This window comes from Crinia signifera, chromosome 2 (genome assembly GCF_055691185.1).
Source record: "Crinia signifera chromosome 2, ASM5569118v1, whole genome shotgun sequence".
NCBI classification, from domain to species: domain Eukaryota; kingdom Metazoa; phylum Chordata; class Amphibia; order Anura; family Myobatrachidae; genus Crinia; species Crinia signifera.
This window is the reverse complement of record NC_139218.1, coordinates 244,166,517-244,186,873: the sequence shown is the minus strand read 5'-3', so window position 1 is coordinate 244,186,873 and position 20,357 is coordinate 244,166,517. Positions and strand designations below refer to the sequence as shown.

Genomic DNA, 20,357 nt, shown 5'->3' with positions numbered 1-20,357 from the left:
TATATATTGTTTTCTACACAAACTACTACACCATTTGATTGGTTTGTAACCATAAAAACATAGTGCAAACTTGGTGGTCTAAATAATAGATGTCACTTAGCAGCTCTGCTGAAGTAATTAATGCAGCAAAAGAGACCTCGGCATAGATGATTTTAGGGAGATTCAATTAGCCACAGCTTGACCTGCATGGTCTATTCCACTAGGTGCACAGGCCTATCCAATTATAGGGTCTGAGTCAGTCGCGCTATTAACTTCATGGTGTCAAAAGTCAGCAATTCTTAGTAGGCCACACATGCTTCGCGGTCTCTATGCAAAAGTGCCAATGTAACTTTTCAGTGACACTCACAGTGAGGAGTCAGTCACAGAGTGATTGACAGGAGACCATTTGGGGGAGGAAACAGGGAATGTCTCCAAAAAGACAGACACAACTGTGATCTTATACACATAAAACATGAGACCAGCAGCGCCTGAGGCCATTTTGCACTGCTAGGCGGGCACTCATGGATTCGATGTTCCTGTATTGCGGTTGTGATATCATACAGAGTTGCTGAACATACTGCGGTGGCTTCAGTAGGTGTCTCTGTTTACTTACGTATGGTTGCTACACTTGCATTGCCTCGCAGTTCCGTCACAAAAAAGGATTGGGTACTTATGTAATATCCGGGCTCCTGTTTTTCTTATGAGACCGCGGGGCTCGCCACACTATATAAAATCAACTCCATGCGTAGTTGGATAGTAGGGGTATGAAAAAATGGGAGCCCAGATAATACATAAGTACCAAGGATTGCTACTGCAGGCCCACAGACACACAGAACCCACAAACATCAGGCAACAGTTAATGTTCATCACCGCTGGCACCACTGCAAGGTGAATAAATTAACTGCTGCCTAAGGTTTTCATGTGATTCAAACCACAGCTAATGGAATCTGGCCCTATGATGGAGACAGATGCTGGACTAAAAGGCTAACTATAAAGTACAATTATCCCACAAAATGAAAATGTTTACATAGAAGCAACAGTGGGGGAAAACAATAATAGTACTCTGAAACATCAGGTAGATACAACAAAAAATATCAACAGACCCAAAACAATATATCCAAACAATATGAAGCAGTATGTAAATAAACAATAAGACCCCCCCAAAAAAGGGTAAACAGACATAATAAGAGTTCTCTTCCCAGCATTCTCAACGCATTGACTATCTGCCTAACAAGCAAAAAAATAAAAATAATCAGTTTTATCATTGAGAGTATAAGTAACGCAATAGTCTCTTCCGATGAGGAAGGAGTTTCCCTACGTTACTTGTGAGCATACATACACGTCGGTTTGTTCCTCCTAGGAGCTGTTATTGTAACCATTTCTCATCCTAAACACATGCACAGACTAATTGTCAAAGCCAACAGGTTGCAAAAAAAGCCTAATCTGTTATTCTAGAGATAATTTGGTTTGTAAATGGAATGAATAAAATTATACTATCCTACATCCCAAACGCATTTTAGGCTATTTGGTCACACCTCTGGTTTATAAATTTGCTAGCAGCATGTGCCTTGAATTTACCATAGTATCCATTCCATTCGGATATAGCTGCTATTCTGTGTATCTAGCCAGTAATACAACTGAAACTGCTAAATAGTCAGCATTCCAAGTTGTCCCCATTTTCCAAAATGTTGTTGAAATTACAGCTCCCCCCCCCCCCCCCCCCCCCAAAAAAAAAAGAGTAATTTTAGTACTCAATGTCACATTAATTACTTCTTATCCACCTGGAGCAGTCACTGAGCAATCCCCCCCCCCACACACACACCTTCTGCTCCTGCAGATTCACAGGTGAGCTCCACAGAAGCTATGCAGGCGCACTGGTGAAAATAAAACAGTATAGCAGCACTAGGGAAAATGGCGCGCACATTAGGGCACACAAAATAGAGTGATTTGCTATATGGATGTAGAGAGGGAGGAGCACCCTACTTGAACAGCTCTCTCTACACCCCATGCTATATAATGTCCCCCAGATAAGATGCCAGAGAGATAATCTTCTAATATATGTATATCCACACAGTGTGATGTCAGGATAAAGTAGCTGTTGACCATTGTTCCAATTCAGCACACACTGAAATATTTTACAGTCACTTGTTAGTTCTTAGCACTTTTTAACTTCCTTCTGAAATATTCCGGGGCTGCCTCAAATAGCCAATCTGCATCCACCACACACAGGTCTCTCATATAACACTTAGATGTGTGAAGAAGCTCATTGTACACAACACAGGCTGGTTTGCAGTGGAAAAGTACTGAGGAGGGGTGAATGGCGACAGGCTGATGCGTCTCCACAGTGGTGTATGTTCCATCTGGCTGCAGCTCTGCTGCATTCATAAACAGACCATGTGCTAAGCATTGGCGGATATTGCGCGTATCTGTTCTTGAGGACTCTATTGGCATGGACATCTGTAAATTTAATCGGAAAGAAAAAAAGTTTTAGATCAGATTGTCCTAGTGTACAGACATCATGGGCTATTCTCATTGTTCACACCCTTGAAAGTCAACCAGAACCCGCCCTGCGAATGGCGGTACGCCCACCCCCCACCCTTGCAGCGTATGTTTGCTTGCAGGGCCTGTGAATGGATATTTAACATAAACATCCATTTGCAGCCTGTGGGTGAAAACCCACATAATTCGATGGTCACTTAGATTTGCATGCACCATCAGGAGTAAGTAGGCGGGCAGCTGACATCCAATGAGGTCAGCTGCCCGCCCCAGGCACCAATGCCACGAGCCAAATACCATGGGAACGCTCAGCATTTACATGGGATCACCCATGATGCGCTGGGCGTGCCCACGGGTGCAACTATCTGCTGTCAACCTACGCAGCAGCCTTGGGTGCGTGTACCCGGCGAATAGTCTGTTTGCTGTGGCCGCATGCACACAGCATATGCACATGTGCAGAAATGCGGCTGCGCATACGCCAAGCATCGGTCCCTGTGCAAACAACCACTGGCTGCGAATGGACCAGAATAAGGTCTGACAAGTACAGATGTGTCCTCTTGTATTTTTGCCTCAGTATAAACTTCGAACAGATTGTGGTGCGAGCCTCCACTCACACGAGCTATCAGTACATTGCATGCCCACGCAACTTTACCATGATGCACATACGTGTGCGCACTGCATACACGGTACAAGAGATCACATCTGTATACTAAGAAAATGTAATATATTAAAATTATAGTAATAGATTTTAAAGTTAACACAGACCATTAATTTTAATATTTGCTATCGGAAACAACCCATTATGGCTTATTTTCATGTAAGCTTGCATGTAAAACACTGGGAATTTTAAATATAGAATAGGATAAATCTGAGTATATGCCTCATACGTATGTACACAAAAATTGATAGGCAATTTAACCATGCCACACTGTTCATACATTGTATACAACATACAGAATGATAAAAGAGAATAAATACCTTTATACAAATGTCTCGGAGTTGAGAGCGGACCTCTGAAACCAACATCATATTTCTCCCATTAACAAAGTTCTCTCTGCACCACTCCTGAGAGATAGAAAACAGACATTTAAAAATCGAAAAAAAAAAAAAAAAAGCATCTATATATAAAAGGGTAAATACGCCTCACCTCTGAGGTGAAGTAACGCTATTGACCACTAGAAGACACTCAATGGACCAAATTACTCCTTTAAGGCCCATACACACTGGATAGCTTAAAACCAAACATGGATTAATGTAATCTACTGCATTTTTCAGAAAAATAAATCCTGTTTTTTCTTTAAACAGCACTACGTCATTAAAAATGAGGTCCTCAGATCTTGGCAAATCCTTCAACCCTAACCAAGACACTGTGGTTTATGTAATAGACCACAAAATGCAGGCTCTGCAGCAATTCCAAAGCAGCAATTATTTACAAGGCAACCCCAGCCTGGTTTGGCCTTTGAAAGGATTGTCCAGTTACAAACACAGCAGAGGTGTATAGGATTTGTTGCCCTATTGTTGATATAAAATCAGACTTGCTCACGATTTTTACCAGAGCCTCCCACTGCCCCGCAAACCCCCTAATTCCTCCTGGTTTCTGGGACTCCTCCATTAAAGTTCTAACTGCGCATGCGCACCTGGATCGGGCAGATGACATCGAGTCGGCAACTGCAGTGTTGTGGGTAGGGGTGGTCGGCCTGAGCTACAGTGCACGCTTACAGGAAGTCACATTGGGAGAAGCAGAAGAGCCAGCAGCAAGGTCTCTTCTTCACGGAAGTTGGCTCCACCCCCACCACACTGATAATGTGCTGTGCATCAGGCCAGCCTGCTCCTCTCCTCTGCCTGCAGTGACCTGTCCCTTCCCTAACACACTGCTGGGTCCCTGCATCTCCAAGTGAATAGTGTGTGCCCTGGGGAGTGTGTGGGTGTTTTTTTTTATTTAACTGTGTGTGTGGAGTATGTACTGGCAGTAACGGGGGGGGGGGGGGGGGGGGGGATATACTGTATGTAATGTAATTAAGCGGTCTGAGTACTGGCAGTAATATGGAGGGAGGGGTGTGCATACGTGTGATGTAATGTGTGTGTACTGGCTGTAATGGGGGGGGGGGTGCTGTGTGCAATGTAAATCAGTGGTGAGTGTACTGGCAGTAATATTGGGGGGGGGGGGGGTGAATATGTGTAATGTAATATAATGGTGTGTGTATTGGCTGTAATATGGAGGGAAGTATATGTGTGTAATGTAATATAGTGGTATATGGACTGGTTGTGAGATGGGAGGGTGTGTAATGGCGGGGAGGGGGGGCTAATGTCATATAATGGTGTGTACTGGATGTAATATGGGGGATATGCAATGTAATATAGTGGTGTGCAGTGCTCGAAGTGTGCTGGTATGGTAAAGCATGAAATACCAGCACTTCTAAATTTGCCCGGTCCCTCCCCTGCAGATATGCTGCAGTATATACTAACCAAATCAACAGAAGCTCCTCTGCGAGGGACAAGGGCTGAAAAAAGCCACATCCCATATGATTCAATGTTTCCCAGCCATTATGCCCCCTTTCTTCATCTGCCCACAGGGGAATGTGCAGGCTGGCTGTATACGAGCAACAGCAAGCGCTCCTTCCCTGCTGTCCAGGTGCACATGGTACCATTGGCAACTCCCTACTACTTAACACAGCTGGATCTAATACTTCCCATACTATACAGGGCACCATCCAGGTGGCCCATCCCACACTACCTGGAGACTGGGCAACCCAGATCTAAGCAGCCTGCAGGATCCAGGGAGGGACACATGGTGTCCTATGTCAATATAAGATTCAGACAGGCTGTTATAAAGCCTCTTACTAAGAGGAGCTCTTAGTTATGTCAAATAGATGGGACTCAGGCTGTGTTTATAACTAGAACTGAAAGCTCTCTGTGGGAAGTTTCCTTGCATCTCAATACTGGGCACAACTTTATTCCTGTTTATTTTAAGGGAAGACGTCTGCAATAATGGGTAATAGAGAAGAATCTAAAATTGGTGCAGCACATGTCTCACAATCTATCTCCACTTTTTTTGCCTCTCAAATTCTCCCACTCGGTCTTTCACACTTTCTCCCTCTCACTCACACATTCCCTCTCTCTCTCCCACCTGTGTCTCTCTCACATGGCGCCTTCTACTAGCCGCAATAATCTCCCTGAAACTAGTTTTCAAAAGTAGGCAAGTATGATATAAAGGTGTTATTTTGTTGAAGACAGGAGGACTTGCCTTATTTTTACCCAGGTTTTTGAATGTCCGGAAGACATTGAGTAAAGTGAAGTGGTCACCCTCGCTAGAGATGAACTTCTTGCGTGCTGCCTGCACTTCGTCCCGCTTAGCAGGTGGATTATGGAGGACACTGTCCACCGACAGCAGAGCCACGATAGTCAGGATTTCTTCTGTGCAGTGAAATTTTGGAGAAAGAAGGATGGTCTGAAATACAGGAAACATAATTTTGTACTGTTTTGCCTCTTAGTAGGATACACATAATACAGTGTTATTACTCAAATCTGTCCAGTCTAAAGAAAAAAATAATAATAAGGAGTTAGCAGATAAAAGATTTACTAATCACAAACTCCTGTTTGACAAATTTCCTGTAGGTGCAGTGTCATCCACACACTTTAAATTATGGGCAGTCTGCCTGGCGTGCCGCATATACACCTGGCAACCAGGAGACGCCATCAGGTAGCCGCGACTAGCCTGCACAGATATATGACAGGATTGGACAACACGAACACCTGTGTCAGTGACTGAATGCTGAGGGAGAAAGGACTAGTCAACAAGTAAAAACCTGCACTGCCCCAGCTCCCCCAACCTGCTCCTGGGTCTAGGGTCCATAGGGAGCACACAGACTGCATAAGATGGACAGCACCGCTGGAGCACAGATGATTAGAACACGGGACAACTACCCTTGAAAATTTAAATTGTGGGGAGAACACTGGGCAGTGTGCATGAAGACGTGGCATTACTGCTAGTCTGGGATTCCAGTACCTACATAAGACAGGATTTATTAATAGGGAGACCACAACACACAAACAAATCCACTAAGGGGCACAGACTGTGTCCCAAGTGGATCGCCCACAGCCGCAGTAATGTGTGCACCCCCTGTTGTTCTCTGTTTGTAGGGGCAGTCAGTATTTCTTGGCCTCTAAAAAGAAGAGGAAAATTAAATCATTGTGGTAATGATTTAAACATTTTAGAATTGTGACAGCCCCTACCCACTACTTCTTGATGCCAACCCGCTGGGCTGGAAAACTTTTCTGGGGAGAACACAATGTAGGGGCCAATGTGTTATACCCTGTGGGGGACTGATCGTGTGCCTTGGCAATTCTAAAATCCTTTTTGGATTTGCCCTGTGCAAAGTTGCAAATGCATCAGTAATCCCTGTGCATTCATAAAAAAATCCATTCACAATTCCTGGAAAATCGAAAAGTACCTGCCAACTGTGCAAATTGAAGTGAGAGGTGATATGATTAGTATGTTCATTTACAGGATTGGGAATCATAAGGAACCGGTGGATGATTTTTTTCAGCAACAGAGCTATACTTAAAACACGCGGGCATGTAATGAGGCTCGAGGAAAATAAATTCTGTGCTGAATTAAGAAGAGGATTCTTCACCATGAGAGCAGTATTCTGGATCTCATTGCCAGTGGGGTGGATACAGCAACTACTGTTAATGAATTTACCACTAAGGGAATCCTATAGAAATTATTTACTCAAGCCAGGAGTTACAAGTCAAATAGATTGAACTCAATGGACGAACGTCTTTTTCGACCTTAAGTACTATGTTACTATGTATTATACATTAAGCTTTGACCGTTTAGGTTTATTGCATTTCTTCACAATGCATTTATATTGTTTACATTTGTCCCCACTGTAAGGAGCATACCGGACATCTCAAACCAGTGCCATCCTACCTCTAGAGCAGGGGTGTCAAACTCAAATTCATCGGGGGCCGCATCAGCAGTTTGGTCACCCTCAAAGGGCCGGTTGTATCTGTAGGACTATGTGTCCACTCTTTATTATCATAAATTATTGTTACTGCATTCAATTATTGTATACTCAGCAGTAGCATTTCCCTCCTGCTATTGCTGTGAACTGCAGTGCATTAAGGCACACGCTGCCTGCACAGGGGGGCAGCACTCAGTCTTAGGGCACATGTCCTGCTTATTATCATGGGACACAGCAATTAATGATGGGCTGCAATGTGCCAGGGCACACACACACATAGGCAGAGAGTTTGACACTTACCCGCTCTGATGCGTCCACTCCAGTCTGAGCTGCTCCACCACCAAGGACACAGCTGCGCTCTCACACAGGTGCATTTCCCCCTCCCTCCTGTGAGTAGCGCTCCTCGCACTATCTATCCAGGAGTGGGGGGCAGCGTGCTTCCGGTCACTGTGCAGTGCACACTCAGCAGTAAGTGACCTGGAGCGCACAGCAGCAGCAGCACCATTCACCACGACGGACCTGCTCTTTCCTCTCTCTGGCTCCTATACAGCAGGTGGGAGCGGAGGAGGGGTTGACGACCGGCGGCACTGCGCTAGAGGGCAGACATTCTCTGGCTTGTAGGCTGCCGCGCATGCGCTGAAGAGGCGGCTTTCTTGTTTAAAAAAAAAAAAATCGAGAATAAAAGGTGAAGGCTGGCGGCGGCTGCGCGGGCCACATGAAGAGGTCTGGCGGGCCGTATTTGGCCCGCGGGCCTTGTGTTTGACACCCCTGCTCTAGAGGAAAGCATGGCAGTCGCCTGCTTGACTGTGCCCGCCAAACAGCAAGTGAGATGCCGGATGGAAGAGGGGAAGGGTGCACAATGGACCACTGCTTAGCTGCTGGAGTTCAGTTTGCCCACCCCAACTGGTTCATATGCAGCCACACACCTCTCTTATGGGATGCCAATAAGAAGTTACATTTAAAGAAAATAGCTACACAACACCACTGAAGCATCTCAGTCTTGAACATATGGCATAATAAGGCTACCTATGTGAGGACACTTTATATAAAGCACACCAGCAATACACACGTACATGTGGGATGCTGGTCTTTGACAAGTTGTTTTGTTTGTTGTACAGGGAACTGCTTTGCAAATGCCAGCAGCAAATGTTGGGGGAAGGCACAGAGTATATTCTAGCAGTTGGAAAATAACTACCTTGGAGAACTTAGGCTCCAGAGGAAAAGCAGCCATCTTCCTTCCCAGGGGTGTGAGAATGATCTGGTCCTCCTTCCTCTCCAGTGCCCCCAGAAGATCCAGCTGTTCTATCGCAGCTTGTATGGAGTCTGGAATCAAACAATCACAGCTTATAAATGACAATATTGCAGCAATTATTGCTTGTACCAGTAAAATACTGGGAAGAAATGACAAGAAATTAAGGTATAACCCTTAACCCATTTTGCTACTAAATTGGGATACTAATATTAATGTCCACGGCTAGTCTAAGAGGCTCACTATAGCGATCATTAGCTTAATACATATATTGCAGACCCAGCCCAAGTATATGAAAGCAACAGACAAATCTGACATTTACTGCTTTCATTCTGTGTCCCTTATGTTAATGTGACTCTAGGGCAGCACGGTTCATACACAAAAAGTGGAACAGCTGACCAATTCAAGGGGAACATTCAGTAATTAAACTCAATATAAAAGTTTAATATGTAATTAATGAATAGAAGATATGCCAAATATCAGAGTAGGGTTATTTATAAAAGAAAAATGAACAAAGTACATATTAAATGGCAAACATTTTATCCATTCAAGGGCTCCTTGGAATAAACTGAAATAATTAAAGTTACTTTGTATATATTTACCAATATGATACACAAAAGGGTGAAAAACTGCTCTGGGATTATAGCAGCTCAATACTTGCAAAACTTAGGTCTAGTTTTATCACCTCTGGCTAAAACACGCATCTGCCTCTATGCAGCCAGTATCCTTATTGACATAAGGCACATCAAGTCTCTTTATTTGGCATAAGGCCAGGTACCTAAAATGTACGATTGGGCTGCCAATTATTAGTTGTTCAAGACCAAGCTGGTGATCTATTGCAATGGGTTAGAAGGCAGCAGGAACCTCTGATAATATAGAATTAGCCATCCACTTTACAAATGTCCAAACCAGTTAATGTACATCGCAGAACATACACGCACACACCTGGAGAGGGCTTGGAGACAAAGTCAAAAGTGAGAATCTTTGGAACCCTCAGGACAAGAAGCTGCAGCATTACACTGGCCAGATTACACCTGCACAAAGCATACAAAATTATTCACAATTTACATGTTAAATCTCCCTTTCCCTTATAATATAAAATATGAGAAAGAAATCTAGGACATCCTATATATCATATACATTTTAACAGTCCCCAAAATTTTTTATTTTCTTTTATTAATCCTACTCTTAAAATAATTTCCCTAACAATTTGGTTAACCCCTTTAGTGGTGGGTGTTTCTGGGGGCAGGACAAACCGCCTAGGACAGGGTTCTGCCCCCAAAATACTCTCCACTGAAGGGGTTGGTGCTGCTCCCCTGCTGGTTCTCCTGGCAGGCATTTGGGAGCGGCCAAGCAGGTGGTGCTGCCAGATGGTGCACACCTAGATGTCTGTGGTATGCCTGAAGATCTTCCGAGGGAACCCGCGCCAGCAGAGCAGCTCAGCTGGGGCATACCACTGAAGAGGTTATAGAGTCAGTATAAGAACACTCAGAGCTGAACCAAAGCCACCTTTGATGCTATTTAGGTGGTTTTCCAATGGGATAGCATCTGGATTTACTAAAGCCAAAACCGAAGATAATCCACACCTTAGAAAACAAATAAACATCACCATTATTTTTAACATTAGAAGTATAGAAACCCCAAACTTACCGGTGGCTTTAGAAAAAGCTAAATCTGCCCAAATAAATATTCTGCCCAAAGCAGATGTGTTTGTAGAAACGGGTGTGGGGTCCCCCAGGGCAGGTGATGCCATAGCAGGGAGACACTCAGCACGTAGTCCAGGGCAGGCCAACCTGTGGCTCTCCAGATGTTGTGAAACTACAAATCCCAGCATGCCTTGCCACAGTTTTAAATACTCCCTTATAGCAAAACTGTGGCAAGGCATGATGGGATTTGTAGTTTGACATTATCTGGAGAGCCACAGGTTGGTCATGCCTGACGCAGTCCTTCTGACATAATGTCAACCAGCCCTAGACTGATCAACCCACGTGTTCCTATTCATGGTGTCTTGCTCCCATGGGTTCTATAAAAGTTTGGCAGGGTCTTTAATACAAAAAATTACAACAATCTCTGTGTCTAGCCAATTTGTTTAATATAGATTTTTACTACAGGTACAAGCAGGCTCTGGAAATCTGGGTATGCTTGCATTTGTAGTTCTCCCAATGCCATCATGCCGTAGCAAGACTACTGCAAACAGTAGCCCCCCTGTAAATAACAGTATTTATTACTACTTATAACGTTGGTGCTAACCACCCTGGGGTACCGAAAAAAGTTTAAGCATTGATCAGCACCGGCTCCTCCTCACCTTTATCTCTCCCCCTGCCCAAAGCAGCTATTCATTACTAACAAATGCCCAAAGGACAGAGAAGGTGAAGAGGAAAAACAGGCACACAAAAAAAACACAAACTAAAGGCTATTTAGTTTACGCTATTGCGAAATATCACATGTGATACCCCGCCAACTCACCCGAAAGCTGCGAGGTGGCAGGATCCCATACAATATATACCATATGCGGTCCTTTTGCATACATTGTATCCTAATCATGACAAATCCTTGTGGAAGCCATAACCATCGCCAAATCCGATCAGACATGCATGGGATCAAGCATCAGATCCCGAGGTAAAATACACAAGATATGGCACTTTTCACACTATCAGGCAGATGGGTCGAAAGAGAGTGTAAAAGGGCCATTTCATATAAGAGGATGGGCACTTAAAAGGGACTTGTGGGCCTGGAACATTACAACCCAGAAAAACCTATGGGGGACACTGGAACACTGCAACGCTTTCCCGTAAGTAAGGGAACAATCTGCGGTGATGGTGGGGGTACAAGTACATCCCTGACAGTGTGTACTAAGGTGAAAAAGTACGATAACCACTGATCTTCTGCATGCAGTAGACAATATATTTATATACAGCTTTGAGCAGTTATTTAACTCACCTCTGTATTTCTGGCAGAGTCATTTTCTCAAGCTTCTCAAACTCATCCTCTGTATAGAGTCTATAGCATATGCCACTGTCCTCCCTCCCTGCTCTTCCAGTGCGTTGCCAGGCCTGAGCCTTGGATACTCGCTGCACTGCTAGAATTTCAAGGCCACTTTCTAAGGGAAAAGATATATTCAAATGAGGTGAGGAGCAGTCAACATCTGCTCTGTAAAGTGGTGACTGATGTGTGCAATGGTGAGATGGGTACAGTTATTCCGTGTAGACCATCACAAATATAACAGGGCTACATTACACAATGATGTTACAGGAAAGAGCAAAGGTGCAACATTCCAGAATGAAAGGGGTGCCAGAGAAAATCAATGCAGTGTTAGGCTATATTACAACATTAACATGGCTTGAACGACAAATAGCCAACCCATGTACAATGACCAGACTAGTCACAGCAAGACAGGTGCGGAAATTCATGGGTCATCTGTTTTACCTGTCAAGTATTTATGCTCATTATGTATATCTTAAATACTTCTAAAGACAAAATCTTACCAGGGTTATACTTTTTTGCTTTCACCATGCCAGTGTCTACTACATATTTGATTCCTGTTATGGTGATGGAGGTCTCTGCAATATTGGTGGAAAGAATAACCTTGCGGTGATCCTGAAAGAAATTAAATGCATCAAAGTCAATGAAAGATCTCAAAAAGAGCGGTCCTAGATTTATCAGTTATACTGCATCATTTAAAAGGGATTTGCTATCATTTTTCTGGTGAGAGAGGTTGGCATAACAATAGATGTTTATATAGATGACCAGGTCTGAAAAGATTATGATGTATTATTGCGCACAGTGCTGTAGTATCCCGGCCCCCTGTGCATGATGTTGTGCAGAGGGGACAGAGCCGTCAGCACCAGGATGAGCAGCACTGCTCAGCCTGTCCTGAGGATGCTCAGAATGGGTGTACACACTGCTGGGTGAAGGTCTGGAGTATACAAAGGATGCTCCAGACAGCACTGTAGCAGCTATACTGGCTGCAGGGAGCTGCTCCAAGCATCCGGATAGCCAGAAGTACTGTAGGGGCTGTGGGCCAGACAGAGTGCTCACACACCCCAGACACCTGCGTGACGGGAACCCCACTTATGGTCATGATTGTAAAAGACTTTCAGAATAAAATGAGAGTACTAGCCACTGGTGACACAAGAAGAATTTTCAACAAAGAACTTTCACCCAGCAACCCTGTGTGTAAGAATAGTTATGGACTCACATACCTTGGGCGCATTCTGGAATACTCTGAGTTGTTGTGAATGAGGTAGGGAGGCATAAAGAGGCATCACAGTCATCTGTGGGCAGCCATCTGGAAGATGCTTTGCTATGTCTCTGCAGGTCTTAGTCATTGCCTCAATTTCTTCCTGGCCAGTCAGAAACACTAGTATGTCATGAGATGCTGGTGCTTCCTTCAGGAACAAAAACAAGCTTTAGAAGTTAGGGCAAATCTGTTGGACCCGTGTATTTTATCAGTGTATAAATTACTTTAATAGAGGATCTCAACTAACAAAAAGCCCTCATGGTACTATAAAACATGAATATAGGCTACCTCCAGCATTTTGCATTAATAAGTCAGAGGATTCAGTGGCCATGTTTTGTCATATGGAAAAATACAGGTGTTGGGAGTTTTAAGATAGGTGGACGTGGTCACCCAGACTTTTAACTTTGTTTTACATGGAACTACTATTGTAAACCCTTTTCACCTCTAAGGACCCATTATATGCAGATCCAATCTCCGTCGGCAGCGGATAACCCTGAGGAAATACAAGCATACCTTGCGGGCTGGAAACCGGGTCCACGGCTGCAGACACACAGTGTGTGTGTGAAAACTCAGGTCTCCGCCGGAGACATACACGGACATTTGGAAGCACATACATTGGACTTTGGAGACGGGAGTAGAGGTACTGTTTTAACATCATATATTCCTACCCCGCTTGCTCCTACACAAAAATTGCTTTCTTCTATACAAAGATTGTTTTTTCTCATTGTCTTGGAAAACAGATATTGGACAGTGCAATACAGACCTTTTTTCCCAATTTTTTATTTTCCTTGCTTTTAAATAATTTGTAAATATTGATGTTTGAATTTTTTTCTGTGCATATCTACATTGTTTCAAGATGCGTGAATAAATTTTGTATTTTTTACCACCAAAAGGGTAAAAACAATTATTCTTCCACCTAAGCGCCTTCTATCTTAAAACTCCCAACACCTGTATTTTTCATAATCAATCGCTGGCTGATTGAACTAGCGGGGAGTCCGGATTTGGGCTGCTGGGAAGGGCGCGCTCGAGTATAACCACACAAAACCTATCTTCAATGTTTTGTCATATTACCTGATGAATTTGGAAGACTGTAACCAATGCCGCTTGGAGGTAGTCACTTTGTGACTGCTTGGTGTAGAAGACTTGTATGGGATGCTGTCTGCCTTCCAGGTAAAGAACCGGGGCCCCATTGAAGTAGTGGGAGAACAGATCCACATCCATTGTGGCTGACATAATAATGACCTGACATGAGAAAGAGGCAATTACCAGGATATCCAGGAAGTCTGGCCTCAGCTATATCAGACAAATAGAAAACATGCATAATGGTCCAAGTCTATTGGTATAACAATTTATCTAGTAGCAACATTAATAATAGGTTTATATTTTCATACATGGTGCCATTTGCCCAAATACATTTCTTGTAATGGATTAGTTTATTTATTTAATGCAAATAGAATTGCCCTAGGTAATTGGCCCATTATGCTCTAAGGAGCCCTCCTTCTCCCCCACAGATTCTGGAGCAGGCAGAGAGCCTTACATCTCCCTGCCTGCCGCCATCCCCCGGCTCCCTACTGCGTTAAAATTCGCCGTCAGGGGCAGCGAGCCCCAGCTGCATTAAATAGGGTGCTGCAGCCCTCCGGAACCCTGCAAATCGTGAAAAAACATATTGAATACTCCACTCTGCCAGCAGATGGCAGTGTTTCGGAGACTCACGGACACTAGACAAATAATATATATTTTTTTCAATCTCCTTATGTATTTACTTTTAGTGGTAGCTTCCCAAGCTCTTTTCTCTTCTTTTGGGCCATTTTGACAACCCCAAACAGTACATCAGTGTGCACAGTCCTCTCGTGAGCCTCATCCAGGATAACCACACTGTACTTGCACATCAGCGGGTCTCCTATAGCCTCACGGAGCAGCATGCCATCAGTGAGGAACTTTATTCTTGTCTCTTCTGACGTAAAATCTTCAAAACGGACGTTGTAACCAACCTGGCAATTAAGAACACAAATGAATAATTAAGAAAACTTGCAGATCAGAAAATCCCTATAAAACCAACTGTAATGAGCAAAAAGAGAGGATTTAGAAGGTACACTCTATTACTGAGTGTATCCGACCATTAATGCCATGCTCTAACACACATCTGATATTAGGAGTACTTTGTGAACGTGCCAAGTCAGCCTGGTTATAGTTACAATATACTAAGTCAGTGGTTCCCAAACTTTTTTTTTTTTTAATAAGAGCTCCCTAGAGCAGGCATTCCCAACCACGGTCCCCAAGACACACCAACAGTGCAGGTTTTGTAGATATCCAGGCTTGAGCACAGGTGACTTAATTAGTATCTGAGGGATTCTGATTAAACCATCTGTGCTGAAGCCTGGATATCACTAACACCTGCACTGTTGGTGTGCCTTGAGGACAGTTGTTTGGAAAGCCTGCCCTAGAGTATCAAAAATATTTTCAAGGCACCCCTAGACATAAAGTTTCTTATTCAGAAAAAAATAAAAAATAATAATTATATATATATATATATATATATATATATATATATATATATATATATATATATATATATATATATATATATATATATATATATATATACATATACATATACACACACGCGAGTCAAATTGGCGGCACTCACGGCAATAATTTCAAGCAAACAGCAACGTATAATCCATTGTATTACACGTTGCTGTTTGCTTGAAATTATTGCCGTGAGTGCCGCCAATTCGACTCGTGTATTGTGACCCCCAGATTGGAGGTATCATGGAGGGCACCGGCTGGACTTATAAGGTCAATACGTGCCACTACAGATCTCTCTCTCTCTATATATATATATTTAAGTAAATTGTTTTTACTTAGGTTTAATTATGTGGTGAGGGGGCAAGTTTTCGTACTATCGAATGTTTGTAAAAAAGTCATAGGGACCTTTTGAACCTGTCGACATGTTAACTGTTGACCTTTGGACCTTGTCGACCAATCTATCATGAGTCCGAATACCGTTTATCCACATAATTTATGATGGCAGCCACAAGCACTGGTTTTGACTACTTCACTGACCATAAATAATTAGACTTGGTACTGGACCACCAATCCAAGGCTCCCCTGCAAGTGTTCTGAGGCACCCCAGGGTGACACGGCACACACTTTGGGAACCACAGTACAGAGTAAACATTATTCAGAGTGCCAACCTTTGTAGGGTTGTTGAATATTGTGGAGCCGGGCACGCTTGAGCACAATGGGAATGACAGTGTACCCAGATGCTTGGACAATATAAATATAACAAGTAGAATCTGGTGGCATACCAGTTTACTGAGCTCCGTCTTCCTCTCCTCTGACACTCTGGTTGCCAGAGATATAGCTGCCACTCTGCGGGGTTGAGTCACACCAATGATACCTTGTCGCCCTATGCTGGCTTCATACAGATACTGTGGAATCTGAGTAGTTTTGCCTGATCCAGTCTCCCCTTTATAAAAATAGATAAAGATCTAACAGATTATAGAATACAACAACAGTACATAATTCCCTACATACACAGACAGATGGCAGGCGTAAATTTATGCAATTATGTTCTTTCTGAAAACAAACTGAATAAGTACCAGACATAATCGATGAGTCTCGGAATGGAAGAGAAGGAAATTGTTGGTGTTACTCCTAGCAATATCCTGAGAAATACAGTACAGCAATATCACACATTTTCTTGCGTATATTACAGTGCTCAATACAAAACGCACAGAGCTGGCTTCTGTAAAGCGATGGCATTCCATCTGTCCACATGGCATGGCGCAGACATTGGCAGTAATTGACTAGCCCCCAGTTTATTAAAGTGCAGGGAAAACCGCATAACATAGATGGTGGATGTGATCTCTTTCCAAACAACACAAGCTAGATTTCTTTTGTAAATAAATCACAAATTATAGGCATAATTTAAGATTAAATAAACACTGGTTTAAATGTTTTTAGGTTTCCTTGTTTTAAATAACAGTAAGTCTGTTAATGTATAAATGGGAAAGGGTTTGATTAGGTCATTCAATTTAAAAAGGTTATGTTTAAACTGATAAACGAATGAATTACACAGGTTATGTGGCTGCCTGACTTCAGGCCTGCAAATCAACCACAGAACCTGCGTAATCCACAAATGTTTAAAGTGCTAGCAGGGTAAAACTGGGTACACATACATACAATCGTCGGGCCGTTCTTCCGTTCTAGGTCGGATGGCCGTTCAATTGTATAGGAGTGTACGCTGTCCTGTACGAGCGATAAACAGCTAAAAATGGTCTTGTCTGTCCATACTCGGTCGGTCAAAGGTTCATTGCTGTTTAATTTTCATTCGACCGTTCGGGTCCATATCGGAACAAAAGTGCAGTGTGTAAGCACGTTCGATCGATATGCTGGACGTTCTTGCGACTATACTGCCAAAGCTATAGCTGCATGATCTCTCCTACAGCACAGCATGTAGTCACTCTCTCGATTGTCATTGTATGATGGTTAACACCCCTGCTGCACAGTACTTGTAATGCCATGTAAAAAGTGAAGTCCTGCAAACCGCTCTGAAGAATGGTGTATCTGGCCGTCTAGATGTAGTCAGCCGGCAGGGTGACTAGAGACAGACATACAGCAAAAAGCCAGGGTGCGCGTCTAGATGTAGTCAGCCGGCTACAACAAAGAAGAAAGAAACAAAGAAGAAAGAAACCAGGGGACCAGCGGGCACTGCCGGTGGGGTCCAGCAGTGGTGCCAGCGGAGGGGGGGGGGGGGGGGAAGGACATTGGAGCAGCCCCCCTTCTCCACAGAGGTAAGAGCAGCCACTGTTTAAAGCTTGAAAAAAAAAGAAAATAATGACAGCGCCTGGACTGCTGCGGCCTTAGATACACCTCAAGACTCCTAGGATCTTAAACCATGTATACAATAAAAAATGGTAATCGATTAGGCGCGGCGGTCCCCTCTTTTTAGATGATCAAAGTCTATCACCAATGGAATGTAACTAGCTCCGCAATTCTTCTGTCTGGTCGTTACTATAGAAATGACGAACTGACCTGGGAGAATTGCCCTATATGCACGTAGCAATTTCTTTAGATCTACTCTACCTCCGCATACACAGATAACGAAAACCAGTCAGAAACCATCACCAGGTGGCCGTTGAAATGCACACTCACCGAGATCAGGTGCCCTATGTTCGCTGAAAGGTTTCTTTGAATGCGTCACTCCTCCTCACAGGACACAGGTAACTTGCTGACTCCAAATGGTTTTCAAAGAATTTATTTTCCAGCAGCAAAAAATTTAAAAGACAAGTCTAAAACAGGTCTAAAAAAATGGGAAGAGAATCCCTAGGTGAGTGGTGGTCTGGGTTACCTCCCTATCCAGATAGAAGGACACCCAGCAGCTGAAGATGACAACCAGCACCAACCACAAACCTCCTGGGTACTCTCTCTGCCTCCAACCACCTGACCTGTGTCCTGTGATTCTCTTCCCACTTTTTTTAGACTAGTCTTTTAAATTTTTTGCTGCTGGAAAATAAATTCTTTGAAAACCATTTGGAGTGACGCATTCAAAGAAACCTTTCAGCAAACATAGGGCACCTGATCTCGGTGAGTGTGCATTTCAACGGCCACCTGGTGATGGTTTCTGACTGGTTTTCGTTATCTGTGTATGCGGAGGTCGAGGAGATCTCTGATCTCGGTGAGTGTGCATTTCAACGGCCACCTGGTGATGGTTTCTGACTGTTTTTTGTTATCTGTGTATGCGGAGGTCGAGGAGATCTAAAAAAATTGCTATGTGCATATAGGGCAATTCTCCCAGGTCAGTTCTTCATCTCTATAGGAACGACCAGACGGAAGAATTGCGGAGCTAGTTACATTCCATTGGTGATAGAATTTGATCATCTAAAAAGAGGGGACCGCCGCGCCTAAATCGATCAACATTTTTAATTGTATACACTGTTTAAAGCTTAACTGTGATGGCAAAGTTTTGTAAACTGTGGTACTTGATGCTTAAGCAGAATGATGCCCGTAGATGCGTTGGTTTTGATCACGATTGTCTCGCAGTTGAACTGCTGGGATCTTGAAATCGATATACAGACCATCGTAGGCACCCCATTTCAGTGGTTGCCAATAAAATGCTTCAGTTGCACTGCCACTAGTAAAACCCCTGCTGCTCTATATACCTTCACCTAGGGAGGGGGGGGGGGTCTTGCCCCTTGTGTAGGCCCGTCAAAGCAGCTCAATTTTGCCATTTGAGCGGCGTTTAGCTCAAAAGCCGCTAAGTGTGTACGAGCCAGAGGTGAGCCCTGATGTGCGCTCCTGCATCGTCGCCGGCAGCCACCTCTCATCTGCTGATTTTACCAGTGCACTTATCGCTTCCTGCTATGGAAAGTAGTCCACCACCGGGAAAATTTCTTAGATGGGTGAAAAAGCGATTTTCCCCATCATCATCATCACTGCCCATACATACTGGGCAAAATCACCCAGTGTGTATTGACCTTTACACATCCTAATCAGCATTACCCACATCATAGCTACTTTGCATAAATGACAATCTACTCTGGTGTATGCTACCCTCGGAAATGCATTATAGGACTATAAACACCCAGCATTTATAGATATGGGTCACTCACAGTGGGCACAGCTGGGTGTCAGGCGAAAGTAGTTGGAGGACATACACAAATACATGCAGGCGCATACTGTACATGGTGATGCATACACACACACGGCCTCTCTTCACTCACCGATGATGACCGCACTCTCCAGCTGCCGGAGCTGCCCGATCAGCTGAGCCCGGGCCTGGTATATAGGGAGACTGCGCCGCTGCTGCTCCATGGGCACCGGCTGCTTCCTGGGCCCGGGCTGCATGGTTCCTCTCCGGTTTGGTGTAAACGAAAGGGATCCCGGTTTGAACCTTTTGGCCGGCGGGTGATAGGAGTGCTGCGACATAGTATCATATGCGGGTCCCAGCGCTGCCTAATCGCTGCGTCCCCCGGATAGCCTGCAGCGGCGGCGGCCCAGGGGAAATCATGCCTTCCTGCAGCTGCTGCGCCACACGTGCTTCTCCCTTACCAGCTGCGACCACCAGGGGGCGCAGGCAGAGCTCTGTTGTCAGCGCTGAACACTGTCCCATTCCCTGCAGTGTGTGTGGCGTGCTATAGTATGTATGACTGTATGTTATATGACTGTATGTAATACAGTCAATGACGTAGCTGAAGTCTCTAGTCTAGTGTGTGCGAAACTATTACTGTTCAAGCAGTGTGTGTGATAGTGGGCTTATTTATCATTCAATATTGTTTTCAATAATAAAAATTAAAGAATATTGGTAAATGAGCAAAACCACAAAACAGCAACTTTCCGTACAAGACAATGTATGTGGTATCTATGTATATGTCTAGTCAAGTGTCTGATTGTGATTGTTTGGTACTTGTTTCCTAGCACG

At 43.9% G+C, this 20,357-nt stretch overlaps 1 protein-coding gene across 1 annotated transcript; it reads right to left on the bottom strand.

The window, feature by feature from the left end:
* Positions 1-1,018: 1,018 nt before the first annotated feature.
* Positions 1,019-20,026, bottom strand: DHX33 (DEAH-box helicase 33). Its single transcript, XM_083174160.1, has 12 exons — positions 19,660-20,026; positions 16,243-16,403; positions 14,695-14,922; positions 14,003-14,173; positions 12,894-13,079; positions 12,177-12,288; positions 11,632-11,791; positions 9,637-9,725; positions 8,638-8,765; positions 5,720-5,923; positions 3,454-3,540; positions 1,019-2,436 (listed from the first exon to the last, which is right to left on the bottom strand). Exons 1-12 carry the CDS (start codon positions 19,862-19,864, stop codon positions 2,128-2,130), a joined length of 2,040 nt encoding a protein of 679 aa, XP_083030286.1. The 5' UTR covers positions 19,865-20,026; the 3' UTR covers positions 1,019-2,127.
* Positions 20,027-20,357: the final 331 nt, after the last annotated feature.

Bases quoted from the DNA above. Each gene is read 5' to 3' on its own strand.
- DHX33 (XM_083174160.1), bottom strand. From the start codon at position 19,864: ATGTCGCAGCACTCCTATCACCCGCCGGCCAAAAGGTTCAAACCGGGA. The intron at 8,766-9,636 runs GTGTGTGCGTGT...GTTTGATTCCAG, and splicing joins TGTCTCCAAGCCCTCTCCAG to ACTCCATACAAGCTGCGATA. The intron at 2,437-3,453 runs GTATTTATTCTC...TTAAATTTACAG, and splicing joins TCCGAGACATTTGTATAAAG to ATGTCCATGCCAATAGAGTC.